Below are 14,311 nucleotides of genomic sequence, written 5' to 3'. Positions count from 1 at the left end.
TCAGATTGGAGAAGGCTATTTTATATGTGTATTCAAGATTAGCCTTGCTCGTCTTTGTGTGCTGTAGGAGAGCAGAGATTCACATTTTTAAATCATCAAAGATGGATTCCTTTCTAATTCTTCTCCATCTCTTTCCTCTAAACTTACTTATGCACAATCTGGAGTTCCCCCACATGTGTTAGGACTTGATGTGAGTTACTTGCTAATTTTTTGAGAAACAATACAGTGAATAGTAATTGAGGATTTTGCTATTTGTGACACAGATATCCATCTTTGTATAGTATGATAAAGCTCAGTTAACAAACTTTCTCTCAAGAAAAAGGGAGTGTTTAAGAAAGGGAGTGCTTATCAATTAGATTTTCTTGGAAGACTTTAGTGACACAATGCAACCTTGGGTAGAATTCAAAGTGAATTTTCCTCTGTTAATCTAATCATGTTTTCAAAGAGAAAAGGTTGCCAGAAACCAGTGTGAATTATAGTTTACTGGTTCCACATCAGGTGTTTTTAATCTCTATTAAATCCTAAATGTTTACAAGATTTTTAGATAACCATCCATCAACACATTTCTTAATGCTTAGATCACCATTAAGCCTATACAGCTTTGCTTATTGAAGCTTAGCTCTCCAAAAGTTCTTAATGTGTATTAGTAGGATTTGCAATTACATAATTTTTTTGGGGGGGGAATCCATTTTAGGAATGGAGTGCTTCCTCAAAAATAGCCAATACAAGACCTCTGAACTTGATCTGCAAATACCTCTATAACAGGGGTGTCAAACTCCAGGCCTGTGGGCTGGATGTGGCCTGTGGGTGCTTAGATCTGGCCCACCGGGCTGACCTGGAAACAGTGAAGGACCAGCCCATGATGCTTCTGTCAGCAAAAACAGACCTCAGGAGGGCTTCATGAGGCCCTCCTGAGCTCCGTTTTCATTGGCAGAGGGTTGCAGGAGGCCATCGCAGCTGAAAACGGAGCTCAGGAGCCCATTTTCGCTTGCAGAGCACTTGAGCCACAAGTGACATCATGCTGACCAGGTCCACCCTGGCCGGGCCACCACACAACCCTGATGAGGCCCTCAATTAAATCAAGTTTGATACTCGTGCTCTATGAAGCAGGAGTAAATAATATGGTTTCCTCTATATGCCTTAATATTAAATTCTGGACAATGTCGTCAAGGATTATGATTCCTAAAGTCCAAAATATTTGGAGGACACAAGATAATCTAGCCTTTCACTGAAGTATGAAGGTCTGCTTTCACTTATATCAATTGCATGCATGTTTCAGTCAGTAATGGGTGAGATTTTCTCTACTCTACTTTTGAGGGCCATAAAATTGACCAATGCAGGAAAGAAAGGCAGCTTTTTCTGTAGTTGGGTATGGCCTTCAGAATTGGTTGACATCTGGTGTCCTTCAGCTCTCATCTATGCAAGCTTTCTAGAAAGCTTGCTTTGGCTCTCCATGAGTACAGAATCATTGTTGGAAATTTTTTTAAAAAAGCATTGTTGTATACGCACATAATTCAAAGAACAAGGGAAGAAGTAACTTGGTAGCCAATTCCAGCCTTAAATTCTTGTGTCACCTACTCTTCTTCCAAATCATGTTTGGCTTGGTAAACAATGAACATTTGGAACTCTGTTTCTTTACACAAAGAAAATAGTATTTCTGCCAAATAATTTAAGGGAATGAACACTCCAATGTAGGGCTATATTTTCTAGGGTCAGTCCCAGAGTTAAGAGAATTTTATTGGCAAGGTAAATCCTATGGTTCACATTGCCTTCTCTAGGTCCTTGTAGCACTTCTCGGGGAAGTAAAAGATCATATTTGATTTTCTTATCCGGTTCTTGTTCAAAGGATAAAAAGGTATAAGACAAGAACAGCACGTAAAAGCCAAATTCACAAATTTGGCCAGTAGAATATGGACCTCTGTAAGTTCCTATTGATTTCTAAACATGGAGCCCCTATTGATTGCTACACCAAAAACTGTCCATCCCATGAGAGTTACTTTAAAAAAACAGCAATGAAAGTATCAATTTCTATAAGAATAATACTGGAAACGCATTGAAATCTATCCTCCACTAAGCAAGTACAATAGCACTGTCAAAGAAATTCAAAAAAATTGAATGGTGTCTTATTTTATGCAAGGAGCTATAAAAATTGTAATCTTTTGTTTTAATGCATCCTTTATCAGAAGGCCTGGTCATCCATACATTTGTCAGCTTCTTATTTATGTTATAAATTAAAATGTAATAATAGTTATTTCTAAATTTATAGCTCTTGTGTATATTTAAATACACAATTCTTCAGTAGTGGCCAAGTTCCGTTTTTGAAGTCTTGTAAGAGGTATATCAGTGGCTCTCAGTCTAATCTATAAAACAGTTAAAACAGTTTGAGAACTGTAAAATTGTCAGGTCCTAAATCAGGGTTAGGAGTTATTAAATCAACTAAAATAAACCAGCTTTAAAAAACAACAAAAACACTAGCACCCAGGTAAAAAAAATAATTAAGTTCGGGATGAAAGTTTCCTCTTTTTTTAATGAACTTTGCTGGAAAAGATTGGATGTAAAAAATGTTTGATAGACCGGAACTCTAAAGGAAATTACTATCAATATAAATTCACCAAGTTAAACTTCAGTAACATGAAAATAATTAGTTAGGCCCCCGTTGCTGAGCTTGTATACTTATAAAAACATTTTTAAAAAAATTGATGAATATATCAAAAAATTGATAAAATATATCAAAAATTTGATATATTTTAAAAGATCTAGGAAAGTTTGTTTGAAATTTTTTATATATAGACGCTGTATGCTTGAGTAAATATATAATTATTATTGTGTTTATTTCCAGAGTACAGTATGCTATAGTAAAACATGACTTCAAATCAGACAAATGTTCCTAAAGTAATCTAATTCTGGCATAAGCACTAAAGATTCACCCTCTGTTTTAAACAAAATGCAGCTCTAAGTACATATATAATGCATATGCTTTTAATATGTAAAATATAAGTAGTCCTCTGTTTCAAAAATTAATCAACTGTTCATTATGTTGATGAAACATAATAATGTCTTTTCAAAAGAGGTTGCTATCATTGTTACATTTACATGGCATCTAAAAATTACTGAGAAGTAGGTTCTTTCTACTGCATTCAATAAGAATTATTCCCTAGTAAGCACATTTACAATTGCACAGTTCTGGAATTCAATGGATTTTTTCCAACCTGAGGCTGATAAAGCATGCATATATTCAAGATGTACCAGAGGTTTCTTATTAATAAACATTTTTTTTTTACTAAACATCAGTTCTTTTGAATCTGCACTTTCATGCTTGTCACATCAACATTATATTTGTTTCACATGCTGGATGGCAAGTTTTGTTTTAATAAATAAATGAGAGATATCTACTTGTAAAATGCATGGTGGTCATTGAATGAGCTTATAACCTGTGAACTTCAATAACCATGTTTCAATAACATGGGAGAAGCAGATATCTTACATTTAAATGCAATATATTTGAACAATCTCACTATGCCAGACAAAACCAGGTTCTCAATATTATAATTTCCCAACTATCAAAAGTTAGCTAATAATATAGCTGCAATTAGTTTTTTAAACATGCACTTATATATACACAAACACAAACATTTGCATTATTTCATTGATTTATAACTATGTGAAGTATATACTCCTGCGTTAGATGCTAATTTGTTCTGAACTATCAGCAGCAATAGGACCTTGAAAAGAAAGGCAGAGACATGTCTTAAATCTTAGCATGAAACCAAATGGGCCAAATTTCTTCCTGCATCCAGTAAAAGAAAAAGAAAAATTCTAGCAATTTGCTGAACCGCCTAGCAATTCCAAACTGATTTCAGATTGGAAAATATAAATGTAACTGATAAAACTCCTTTAAAGTACATTATTAGAATTTCTGACATCATATCAGGGGTTTTATGCAGAGAAAAACAGCAATAACCAGTTGCACAGAGTTTGGAATTCATTATTTGTTAGCATCTTGAATTACACTCTTTTAAAAGTTATTAGACATGACAGGAGATAATACGACAGACCTGGGAAATTCTAGATCAACTTTACTGCAAAGGGAGAACGAATCTCCCCCATTAAGTCTTAAAAGTCCTGCTCTACTTCCAATCAAATGAAATATGAGTTGTTTTCAGTATACATATTTTGACTGCATCACATTATTCTGAAGTTGTTCATCTTGGTACAGCTTATTTATACAGTTATAAGAAGGAAGCCTGTTCTACTGTAAAGTTGATCCAAAGCGATGAAATATGACCTTAGACAAGAGTGGCAAAGAGCTTTGACAAATAAAGTCCAAAAGCAATGTTTAAGCACAAACAGAATACAATTTTTTCCTTCCTTCCTTCCTTCCTTCCTTCCTTCCTTCCTTCCTTCCTTCCTTCCTTCCTTCCTTCCTTCCTTTCTTCCTTTCTCTGCACTCCCTCCCCTTTTATTTCTTTTTCCTTTTCTTTCTTTCTTTCTTTATCTTTCTTTCTCTTTTCCTTTTCTCCCTTCCTTTCTTTTCTTTCTGCTATATTTTGAGAAATGTTTTGAAAGTCATATCACCAACACCTTGCGAGTCACATTTGCCATGCGGTCTCTCCAACTTTCAGCCCAGTAAAATAGTGTTCATCTATTGATTAGGCCTGATAAATAACTCCTTTTCATTCCTGGTAAAGAAGAGAGTTTCCTACTTATTTTATAGGTTAATTCAAGCTAATTAGACATTAACACAGCTATCGCTAATCATGTATCCCTGCTTGGTCTCAGCAGTTAATAAATGCCCCCAATGCTTGAGATATATTATTAAGTGATCAGGAGAGCTAATTCACCAGTTGGCAGCCGTTCTTCCTTATGGATGAATGGGGAGAGTGACAACATGGCAAATAGTACCCTCAGCTGTTTTAGCAGACATTTAATTGTATAAAATCAAATTCACAGCATGTTTCATGATAGTTTACTAAATTCCCATCCATATTTGAGTTGGAGTAATAAAAATGTATTAACCCTGTAGGCTGCCTGACCCTCGACGTCTCTTAACAGAAGAAGCTGAGGTTATGGACAATCATTTAGCTTAAAAAAAGGATCCCCCAATCTGTTTAATATATGAATAAGTTGGTTTGAAATATTGTGCGTCACATATTAAATGTACGTATAATTGTTAACTGCATGTGATTTGTGTGACGTGACTATCATTTTTTTCTTCTTTTATCACGGCATGCTACCTAAAGAACAAGTAGCTATTTATTTTACAGGTTTGAAGAAAGATCAGTTACCCAAATACGAACTACAAGTGGCCCAAGATAAAATAAACATGATTTAGAAAAAAAGAAAAGAGTTGTTGGCAAGAGTACAGATGCCATTACCAAATGTGAAAAATGTAAACATCAAAAAATAATGAGTTCCATGGTGTCCACTCCCAACCGGGTGAAGCTGCTGGAACGGGTGTTCCATATTCTAGATGTGTTTCTCCTTCAGTCTGCCATATGTTTTTGTTATTTTTAGTACATGATCAAGATGCAGGCCTTAAGCCAGCCCTTCTCCCCCTCCCCCCACCTCTTAAATCCATTTGGATTTATTTATTATATTGTCCTTCTTCTCCTCCCTTCCCCCCCCCCCCACCGGCCAGCTAAACCTTTACTATAGGTAAAAATAAATTGAGCACAACACTGCCATTTCCTTTCTGCAATTGCCTGCACAATCTCAGGACGGATCATTTTTCTTTGCCAACCAGACAGCAACATTCTGAATGTATATTTCATTTGCTAATGGCCTTTTATTGCTTCTTTACTTGAAGCATGTGGTCGGCCAGAAAACTGATAGGAAGGGCCCAGTTTTTCTGTTTGTTCATCCTTCCTCTACATATTTAGAGGGGGGGAGGGCTTAAGAGGTCACTGCTTAAAAAGATAGATGGCCACAAATTTTAAAAAATGCATATGCTATTTTGCCCTGCGAATTTGTGGGATGCTGTAAACAGCAGAATAGATAAGAACAAGCTGATTACAGGAAGGATCTGATTGGCAAGAACTGTTATCTATTGAAGATTTCTACCTACTTGTGATTTTATTTACCGTGCTATATAAAGGTAATTAAATAAAATAACAAGTATGAAAACTACACCTGATTTACAGAGCAATTCTCTAAATCTACTGAGAAGCATGTTCCAATTAGTTCGCTGATACTGCCTTGCAGGTAAGTATGTAAGTAAGCATGTACTAAGAAAATGCATAGCGAAGATTGTAGACTCAATCTTTTAAATATAAAAATGGATCAGGTTGTTTTCCACTCTAAGAAATGGTCATTTATTAATATGAAAAATACTGATATATTTTTTTAAAAAATCAGTCAACCTCAACTATTTCATCCTATTAATTTTTAAAAGGGCAAAATATGAATTTGTATTCACAGTTTAAAATATGTATTTGAATCAAAGACACAAAGACAAATACTATTCCATTCCAAAACAAAGCCACTCAGGAATTTCTATCCCTCAAAATTTAAAAAGAACAAATATAATCATATTTTAGTTCATATCATCCTTGACAAGCCTAAATTATCAAGAAAAAAGTGAAACCAATTTTGTTTAATAATAGAGGGCAAAATTATCCATGTTTACAAAACAAAAATGCCTCATAACTGATAGGTAGCAGATATCCGAATCATATTGGTAAAGTTGTTCTTTTAAAAAAAAAAAAGCTTTCCATTTCAGAAATGTGTGTCAAATATTTCTAAAATTTAAAACTAAGAATTAAATATTGTAGTTAACCACAATTTTAATTTCCAAATATTAAAAGCACACAAAAGCAGATAACTTCACATATGTATAAAAATATGCATCCTGTGTTTCACTCTTAAAATAAATGTAGCCAAAAATGTATTAACATGGGTAGCAATGCTTTTGTAAATGTATATTTTGCTTTTAAACTGTTTCATCTCCTTCACACCTCTATCCAATAATTACACTAGCACACATGGACAACTTGAGGTTGGCTGCTATTTTGTTTTCTCCCATGGAAAGCTGCTAAAAATAAGTTCAGAAAATGTTCACTACATACCTGATCACTTATTTGACATGCAACAAGATTAGGTTGATAGTAGCATCCAGCAAATTTGATATACTTTAGCCAATTTCCTACATCTGGCTGGCTGGCATCAATGCAGAATTTCACATTGTAATGCTCATCCAAGATCTAAAGAGAAAACAGAAAACAAGACATCGCTGTTGCTTTGGTCTCATTCAGATATTTTGAAAATAAATCACAGTCCTTCAAATAAACAAACAGAAAAGAGCTCAAGTGTGTTTTATAATGAAGTATGCTTCTTCAGTGGACTTCACAAAAACAATTAAATGGGACCCAGTAATTAAAAGACCAATTACTCTGTCACAGCTATACCTCTTGCAATATATTTGTCTATAATCAAAATGCAGTGGAAAAATCCCAAGAGTTCTTTAATGAAAACTCATATGAATAGTCCTGACTTTTTACAAAATTACAAAATGTTAGGTTTGATTATTGGCAAACAAATGCAAAATTGGCTAGCGTCATATTTGTAAATTGTCTCTTAACAGTTTACATTTAATATATCTTTTCCAATACAAAATTTCATAGGTTAGAAAAAGACTAGGTTTAGAAGAAGTAATTGTTCTTTAAGTTTTATATAATATGCGGTCAAGGGATAAAACTGCAAGAATTGCCTAATAACAGGGCCCCTTTTATACCACACCAAAGAAAATAAATACAGTGAAGTGTAAACACTTGTACAGAATGTAGCTGCTTTTGGCATATGCCCCTAAATTGATTCAGATGAAAAAATATTGCAAACTTAATGTGATTGCTACAGGTTATAGTAGAAATAATGCATCATAACAATATTATAATAAAAGCCTAAATATTATAATACAACATCACAATCTGCCTGTCTAGAGGCCTCATCTGAGATTTCAGCTAAGTATGTCAAAATGTACATTTAAGACTCCTTAGTGTCACAGATTTTCATGTCGGGTTTTAGACAAAACCTCATGGTAAAATTGCAAAAACAAAACAAAACTACCCTCACTTTCAACAACAACAAAACACCACCAAACCAATATAAGTTTATGGAAATTGTAGAAGGGAAGAGATTATGCAAAGACTGACACGTAAAATACATGTTTAGATTCATAGCAATTCTTGTTTTTGAACGGTATATATCTTAAGAATCCTGGTACCTTTTGTCATCTTATATAATAAAATCCTAAATTAAGTTTCCTCTGAAAGAATAAACAATCTCAGATCCTAGCTCCAATTCAGCAATTAAATGAATCTAGTGGATAAAACTACGGTATTCTGGCTCACCTGAGGTTAAAGTCAAAAATTGGAGGGCAATATGTTCCTAGCCCGAAAGCATTTTTCACCAAGAGTTCAGGTAATCACCCAGAAGCAGTTTTAGATCATTAACTCTTCACAAAACTTCAAGAGGCACAAAAGCCCAGGGCATAAGGCAACGGAGCACTAAGAAAGTGCCTCTTGTATGTTTTGTTAAGCAGCAGGCACTTAAACCAACAAGGGTGCCACCAATTTTTAATGTTTAATGCATGCCCCGAAAAGAGGGGCCTGCCAGGGGTGAAAACCCACTTCAAAGTCAATTTCAGGAGAAGAATTAAGCCTTGGAATCTTTTTACACATGGGGCTTTGTGCATTTGGCCCAGCGCCTCCACTGCACGCAGAAAGAAAAGTTGAGTTTTCAGCTTCCAGAGCAAAAACTACTTCCACCTCCTCCCTCCAGAAGAAACCCCACTAACCTCATAACTGTCCCCTGAGACTTTGGCTGGATCTTCTGGGAGGCAACCAATAAAAAAATGACGCAAAGTAAAAATAAAATAAAAACCAGTCCTTTGGGTGACAATGCCCAAGGAACAAACCAGTGTGCTTCAGAACAGCTTCCTTGTGTTCAGAGAAATGGCTTGTGGACACAGGGCAGAGGAATACTTGCACATATATAGAATAAAGACGAGATGCAGGAGGCCAATCCAGATTTATCTGGGCCTCTTCCTGAAATCCAGGAAGAACTGGGCAGGAGGCTATTGAGAATGGATAGATGAGTTATGCTGCCTTTCAAGCACTTATCCTTTCCCTTAAGGACACCCTCTGAATTGTCCCCACCCCATCCCACTTTTCAGAGGTGCCACTTTTCAAATGTCCATTCAAGATCCAGAAGTTCTATTAATCAAGAGAAATCTAGGCAGCGTAAAGGACTGAAAAGCCTTCTAATCCCACACCTTGAATAATTCATTTTTCATTTAGACTTCTTCAAACTCAACTATTTCTGAAGCAGGAATCCCGCACCCCACGCAACCCACGCCTAAAGTTCAAGATCAGGGTTTGGGGACTGGTTTGCTTCTCTCTCCCACCCCCTTCCAGTTGCTGCATTTGAACAAACTGGTAGCTTTTGGGAGAAAAAAAAGTAAAACTGCTTCAGTCGCGACCCTTCACTTTCTCTGCCTTTCCCCCTAGTCCGCCTAATGCCACTGATTGATTATTTCCTTTCTCTTTCTTTCTTTCCTCCCTTCATTCATGCGTGGCATAGCGCTATACTTAATTCGAGTTCTTTATTTCAAAAGATCAAGAGAAGCCTTCTGCCCAGTGGATTAAAATCAATCAAAACTGCCAGACTTTCTCGCCAAAACACATTTAGAAGCAAAAAAAAAGGGGGGGGGGAGGAAGAAAAACGCTCCAAGAACCGCTCGCCCTTTACTTCTTAACTTCTCACCGAATCGCTGCAATCGACCGCTTGGCTACCAACCTGCAATATAAGTAGTACGGCGGCGTTTCCCGGTTGCATGAGGAATTCGGATCCACAGAGGGATTTTTTTAAAAACCTGTTCCCTAATTTTCCGCGTGGGCCTCCTTTAAGCAAGAACCGAGATTCGTGGGGAGATGGACGGGAGTCACATCTCACCCCCTCTTTCCCGCGCCACACCTCTCGCTGTCTTCCCCCCTCCCACCCTTCGAAGCCTTTTTGGCCCCGGCGACAGATGACAACAGGCTGCAGGATCGACCGTTTGGGGAGGGGGGAGGGGGAGGAGAGCAGCGCCGGAGGAAAAGAAACAAAGTTCTTATCTTAAGCTTTGTGGGTGACGTTTTTTTTGGGGGGGAGAGAAAGACACAAACCGGACCGGGGGGGGTGAGAGAAGAGAGCGAAAGTTGTCCGGGCCTCGTGGAAACAACACCCCCCCCTCCCCGCGCGCGCTCCTTCTCCTCCTTCTGAAGAGTCGGCGCGTGCGATCGTCTTACCTTGCCCGGCTCAGATCCCGATGTTTCTCCCCCAAAAATCCTTCCTTTCCTTGGAATGGGGTGGGGGGAGCGATGGGTTGGAGAAAGGGGGGAAAGGGAGGATTGCAAAATAAAACAATAACAATAACGCCAACCAATCCTTCAAACAGCTGTCAGCAACCTCTCCTGAGGAGATTTCTCTCCCCCCCCCCCCCCAGCTGCCTTTACGCGCCCTCCCTTCTTCCTAGGAGCTTTCGCAGCAGTCCTCGCTGGCCAAAGAAAGGCGTCTAGGAAACCCGGCGCAGTCCCGCCGGCTCGGCTTCCTGAAGTGCTCGAATTCCTTCTCCGGCATTTGGGGCGGACTCGTGGTGAGGGGGGGGGGAGGGAGAGACTTTCTTCGCCTCGCTTGAAAACTTCTCAGGGTCCTCGCCCGGCTTGGGGCGTGGAGGAAGGGGGGGGGCGGGGGTGAGGAAACGTTGGGGAGAATTGGGGGGCGTGGGGGGGGACACACTCCGCGCTCTTCGCCGAGAAAGCGAGTCTCAGGCAGGGGGCCGTCGGTGGCGAGCAGACGCGGGGGCCAGAAGACGCGCGGCGATCGCTTTAATTGTCCCCATTGATTGCCGAGCCCCGGCGTGTTAATTTCTTCCCTTCGCCCGGCGTGCCCTCTGGCTGGCTGGAGCGCGCCGGAGGGAGGGTGGGGAGCGAGGATTGGGCGGGTGGGGGGGGTGGAACGGACAGGACGAGCCTCTCTGAAGTGGGTGGGTGTGTGGGGGTGCGCGCGCGCGGGAGCGGGGGGGGGAGAAGAGGTTGGATCTGCGTGGAGTCGAGAGAAAGTTTACCCAGGCTGAGGGAGGGCTCGTGCGCGCGCGCGGGCGCGGGCGCGCGAGGAGGGGGGGAAAAAATAACTTCCTTTTCACTTCGCCGCCGCCGCCGCCGCTTGATCACAAGGGAGGAGAAAAAGCGTGTGAGCCAAGGGAGAAAAGGGGGGGGGAGAGTTTTCCGGGTGTCTCCTCCCCGCGCTGCGCCCCGCTTCCGAAGAACTCTGGGGACAGGACCCCCCCTCTCTCCTTCCTCCCCTCCCCCCCACTTTCCTCTCTCTCTCTTTGCCCCGCGAGCTGCCTCTTTAAGCAGAAGTTGCAGAGGGAGGGAAAGGAGCAGGCTGGAGGGAGTGAGGAGAGTGAGGTGGAAGTGGAGGGGGGTGGACGAGGAGCGGGGCGAGCCCCAGAAGAGGTATCTCTTTTCCCTCCCCACCTCGTCGCCTCCGCCGGCCGCTCGGAAGCCAGACAGAGGCTCCCCTTTCAGTCAATTTTTAAAGTGACAGCCGCCTCCTCTGGCGAGAGAGGTCACAAAAAGGTCGCCCAGGCAGAAGCCCTCGCCCGGCAGACTGATTACGGATGCGCTCGGCCCCGGGAAACGTGTCCGTCCCATCCAGGTCACTGGCGGCCAATCGGGAGACCTGGCTTGGCTGGGAGCGGCGGCGGGGGGGGGGTTGTTAAGGGAGGGGGGCAAGCCCTCCCTCGACCTTTTTTTTTTTTGCAGGGAAGCCTGAAAAGGGGGCGGGAGGGAGACGTCCCATTGCCCCCTCATTCTGCTCCAGCGGTGTCTTAGAAAGTGCAGCGCTCTGCCTCGCTCCGGTTATGTTGATTTAAGGCGAGTTTTACGCACGCTTTAAGTTTAGTTTTGAACGGGCAGCCTCGGTTATAAGCGAGGAGGCAAGGAGGTGAACTTGCACCCGCTGGTATCTGGGGCTGCTTTTTATTGCCGCGGGTTTTGGCGGCTTCGACTAAGCAATCACAAAACTTGGCAAATGGAACCGCTGGCGATTTACGCGCATTTCATGCAAGCGATCCACGCCCGTCTCTTTAAAGACTGTTAATGACACCAGTAGCATTTTGCAAGGCTTATATTTGACACTTGCTAACCAGGATTTGACTCCCCCCCTCCCACTCCCGCGTTCAACATTTTTCATTCTCCCTCTTTCACTTTGTAAAATGCAGGAATTTTGATATTAGAGCTTTAGAGCGAAAAAGCGCAGCGGCATTTTTAAGCGGGTTGGCGGTACAGATCTTTTTTTTAAAAAAACCACGTTTTTCGTATGGAAACCTATAAAAACCTATAAAAACATACGAAGCAAATTTACAGAAAGCAGTATTTTCTACTTTTCTGAGATTAGTTCCAAAAGGGGATAACCAAGTTTTGCTGCTTGCCGTTCTTTGCAGAATACAGGCGCATTAAGCCAGCATTTCATGTTACCAAAAAAAAGTAAAAAAACAAACAAAACAAAAACAAAACAAATCCAGACAGAAGAGAGTCCTGGTTTTCGGATTAATAACTTCATCCTCTCACAGGCGTTCTTCGGCTGCCTATTCGGGACAACTGTCTCTTTCCCCGTTTAACTGAGTTAGTGGGACTGCAAACTGGGCTTTGTCCCGGTCACAGAACAAAGTAGAACGATTCCCAACTGAACTGAACTTAGCGACGACGGCCCATCCAAACGCCATCCAAATTCAGAAGTTTTAACAATAAATGTTGCTTTGCAATTTTACATGCGCGGGGCATCCATTCAGACCACGCGAAGAAACTAGGAAGGCCTTGAGAAAGATACAGGGCTTGAGTGTGTGCCACCCATACGGATGCCAACAAATAATAAGGGAGGGTTTGGGGCTTCTACTCTGTATTTTTATTATATTTTTTTTATCTTATATTTTTTTATCCTTTTTTTAAAAGGGTCCTGGGGCTAATTTCTTAGCCTCCCCGAAACTCCAAATGTGGAGGACCAGAGCCTTCAACAGCTGGGGAAATGGTGGTGGATAGGGCCCGAAGCAGCTTGGGAATGTCGGGGGTGGGAGGGAAGAGAAGGGGAGAGGGCAGGTCACCAGGGGCCAGTGGCCCAAGTGACAAAAGATGCTGATTAATTCGTCTGAGCGGCCTGTTATCGGTGACACTGAACCGTCATTTTGGAGAATGCCCATTGTTCCGAAAGGGGAGGCCAAGAGAAGTGGGCAGCGAGCGCGCCCGGCGTTCGTAGCCCATTCGGCCAAGGGCGGAAGGAAGCCGTGGGGTGGGAAAAGATACCTCTGTGAATAACCCGAGATAATAATCATAATTTAAAAAAACAAAAACCTTGGAGACTTTTCCAACGGAGTTGAAGTTTGGGAGGTTTCTACAGCCCCCTCCCACACTCCCCACTTTCGATTTCTTGCCACTTTGGATGCCTCGTTCTCTCTCCTCTTTTTTTTTTTTAATTTAGCCATAAATTGGAGCCGTTCGAGCTCTGAGCTGTTCTATTTTCTCCCTGTCAGAATGAGGGATTTGCTTTATGATGCATTGTGTATTAAATACAAGTAATCTGGGAAACTGATGGCTCCAGAGCCCCCAAACGCGGACCCAGAGCCCAGGTTCCTTTTCTAAGCCGGGCGACGCCGAAGTTCACACACCTTCCAGCCCAGCCCCCCCCCTCCTCCCGCATCCTCCGCCGCCAATGCTTGGGTTGAGCCCCGCGTAGAAGCCCTTTCGCCGCGCTACGAGGAGGAGAAGGAGGAAGCGGCGAAGAAAGAAAAGGCCTCAGGGCGCAAAGACAAGAATTGCGCGGGAGAAAAGGCTCCGGCGGTGTTTGCTCTGCGATCCCCGGGCAAGCAACCGCGCGGAATCCGTGGCACCGACTTCGGTCCCTGGATTGGAAGGAGAGACGCCAAAAAAAAGGAGCAATGGCGGCTCCCAGCCGGAAGATGGCGTTGCGGGCTGGTCTAGCGGCCTTTTGCCTTTTAGTCTCAGCCGAAGCGCTGAGCGCTGATGGAGTCGCCCAAGAGTGCAGTCGAAACCCAGTTAAAACAAGGGCAGCTTTAACCCCCCACCAACTGCTTGCAGGAGGACACGGTCAGAGGGACCCTCCACAGTTTCCCTTCATAGTACTTGTGGACTACACTTCCAGTTATCCCCAGCAATTTCTCTATGTTATTTTCTTCATAGTGCTTGGACTACACATCCAGTTATCCCCAACAAGGAGAGGTTGAACTGGCCAAGAATGATTGAAGCTGTTTGGGCAAGTT

The 14,311-nt window shown here is 41.7% G+C and overlaps 1 protein-coding gene across 10 annotated transcripts in view; it reads right to left on the bottom strand.

The window, feature by feature from the left end:
* The window catches only part of MECOM (MDS1 and EVI1 complex locus), a 558,764-nt gene that overhangs the window by 70,361 nt on the left and 474,092 nt on the right, over positions 1 to 14,311 (bottom strand). For 7 of the 10 annotated variants that reach the window (XM_087725285.1, XM_087725281.1, XM_087725282.1 and 4 more), the window contains exon 3: positions 7,065 to 7,199. In XM_087725285.1, coding sequence (XP_087581411.1) covers positions 7,065 to 7,199 — 135 coding nt within the window. Of the gene's footprint in view, positions 1 to 7,064; positions 7,200 to 8,791; positions 9,071 to 9,792; positions 9,814 to 10,283; positions 10,455 to 14,311 lie in introns of those variants that run through there. The other 3 variants (XM_087725288.1, XM_087725287.1, XM_087725289.1) reach the window with 3 other exon arrangements.

The sequence above is a fragment of the Thamnophis sirtalis genome, unplaced genomic scaffold (assembly GCF_051295495.1).
Source record: "Thamnophis sirtalis isolate CommonGarterSnake01/CBP01778 unplaced genomic scaffold, rThaSir2_p1.2 scaffold_11, whole genome shotgun sequence".
Taxonomy (NCBI): domain Eukaryota; kingdom Metazoa; phylum Chordata; class Lepidosauria; order Squamata; family Natricidae; genus Thamnophis; species Thamnophis sirtalis.
The sequence above is the reverse complement of the archived record's forward strand: the minus strand, read 5'-3'. Positions and strand labels throughout refer to the sequence as shown.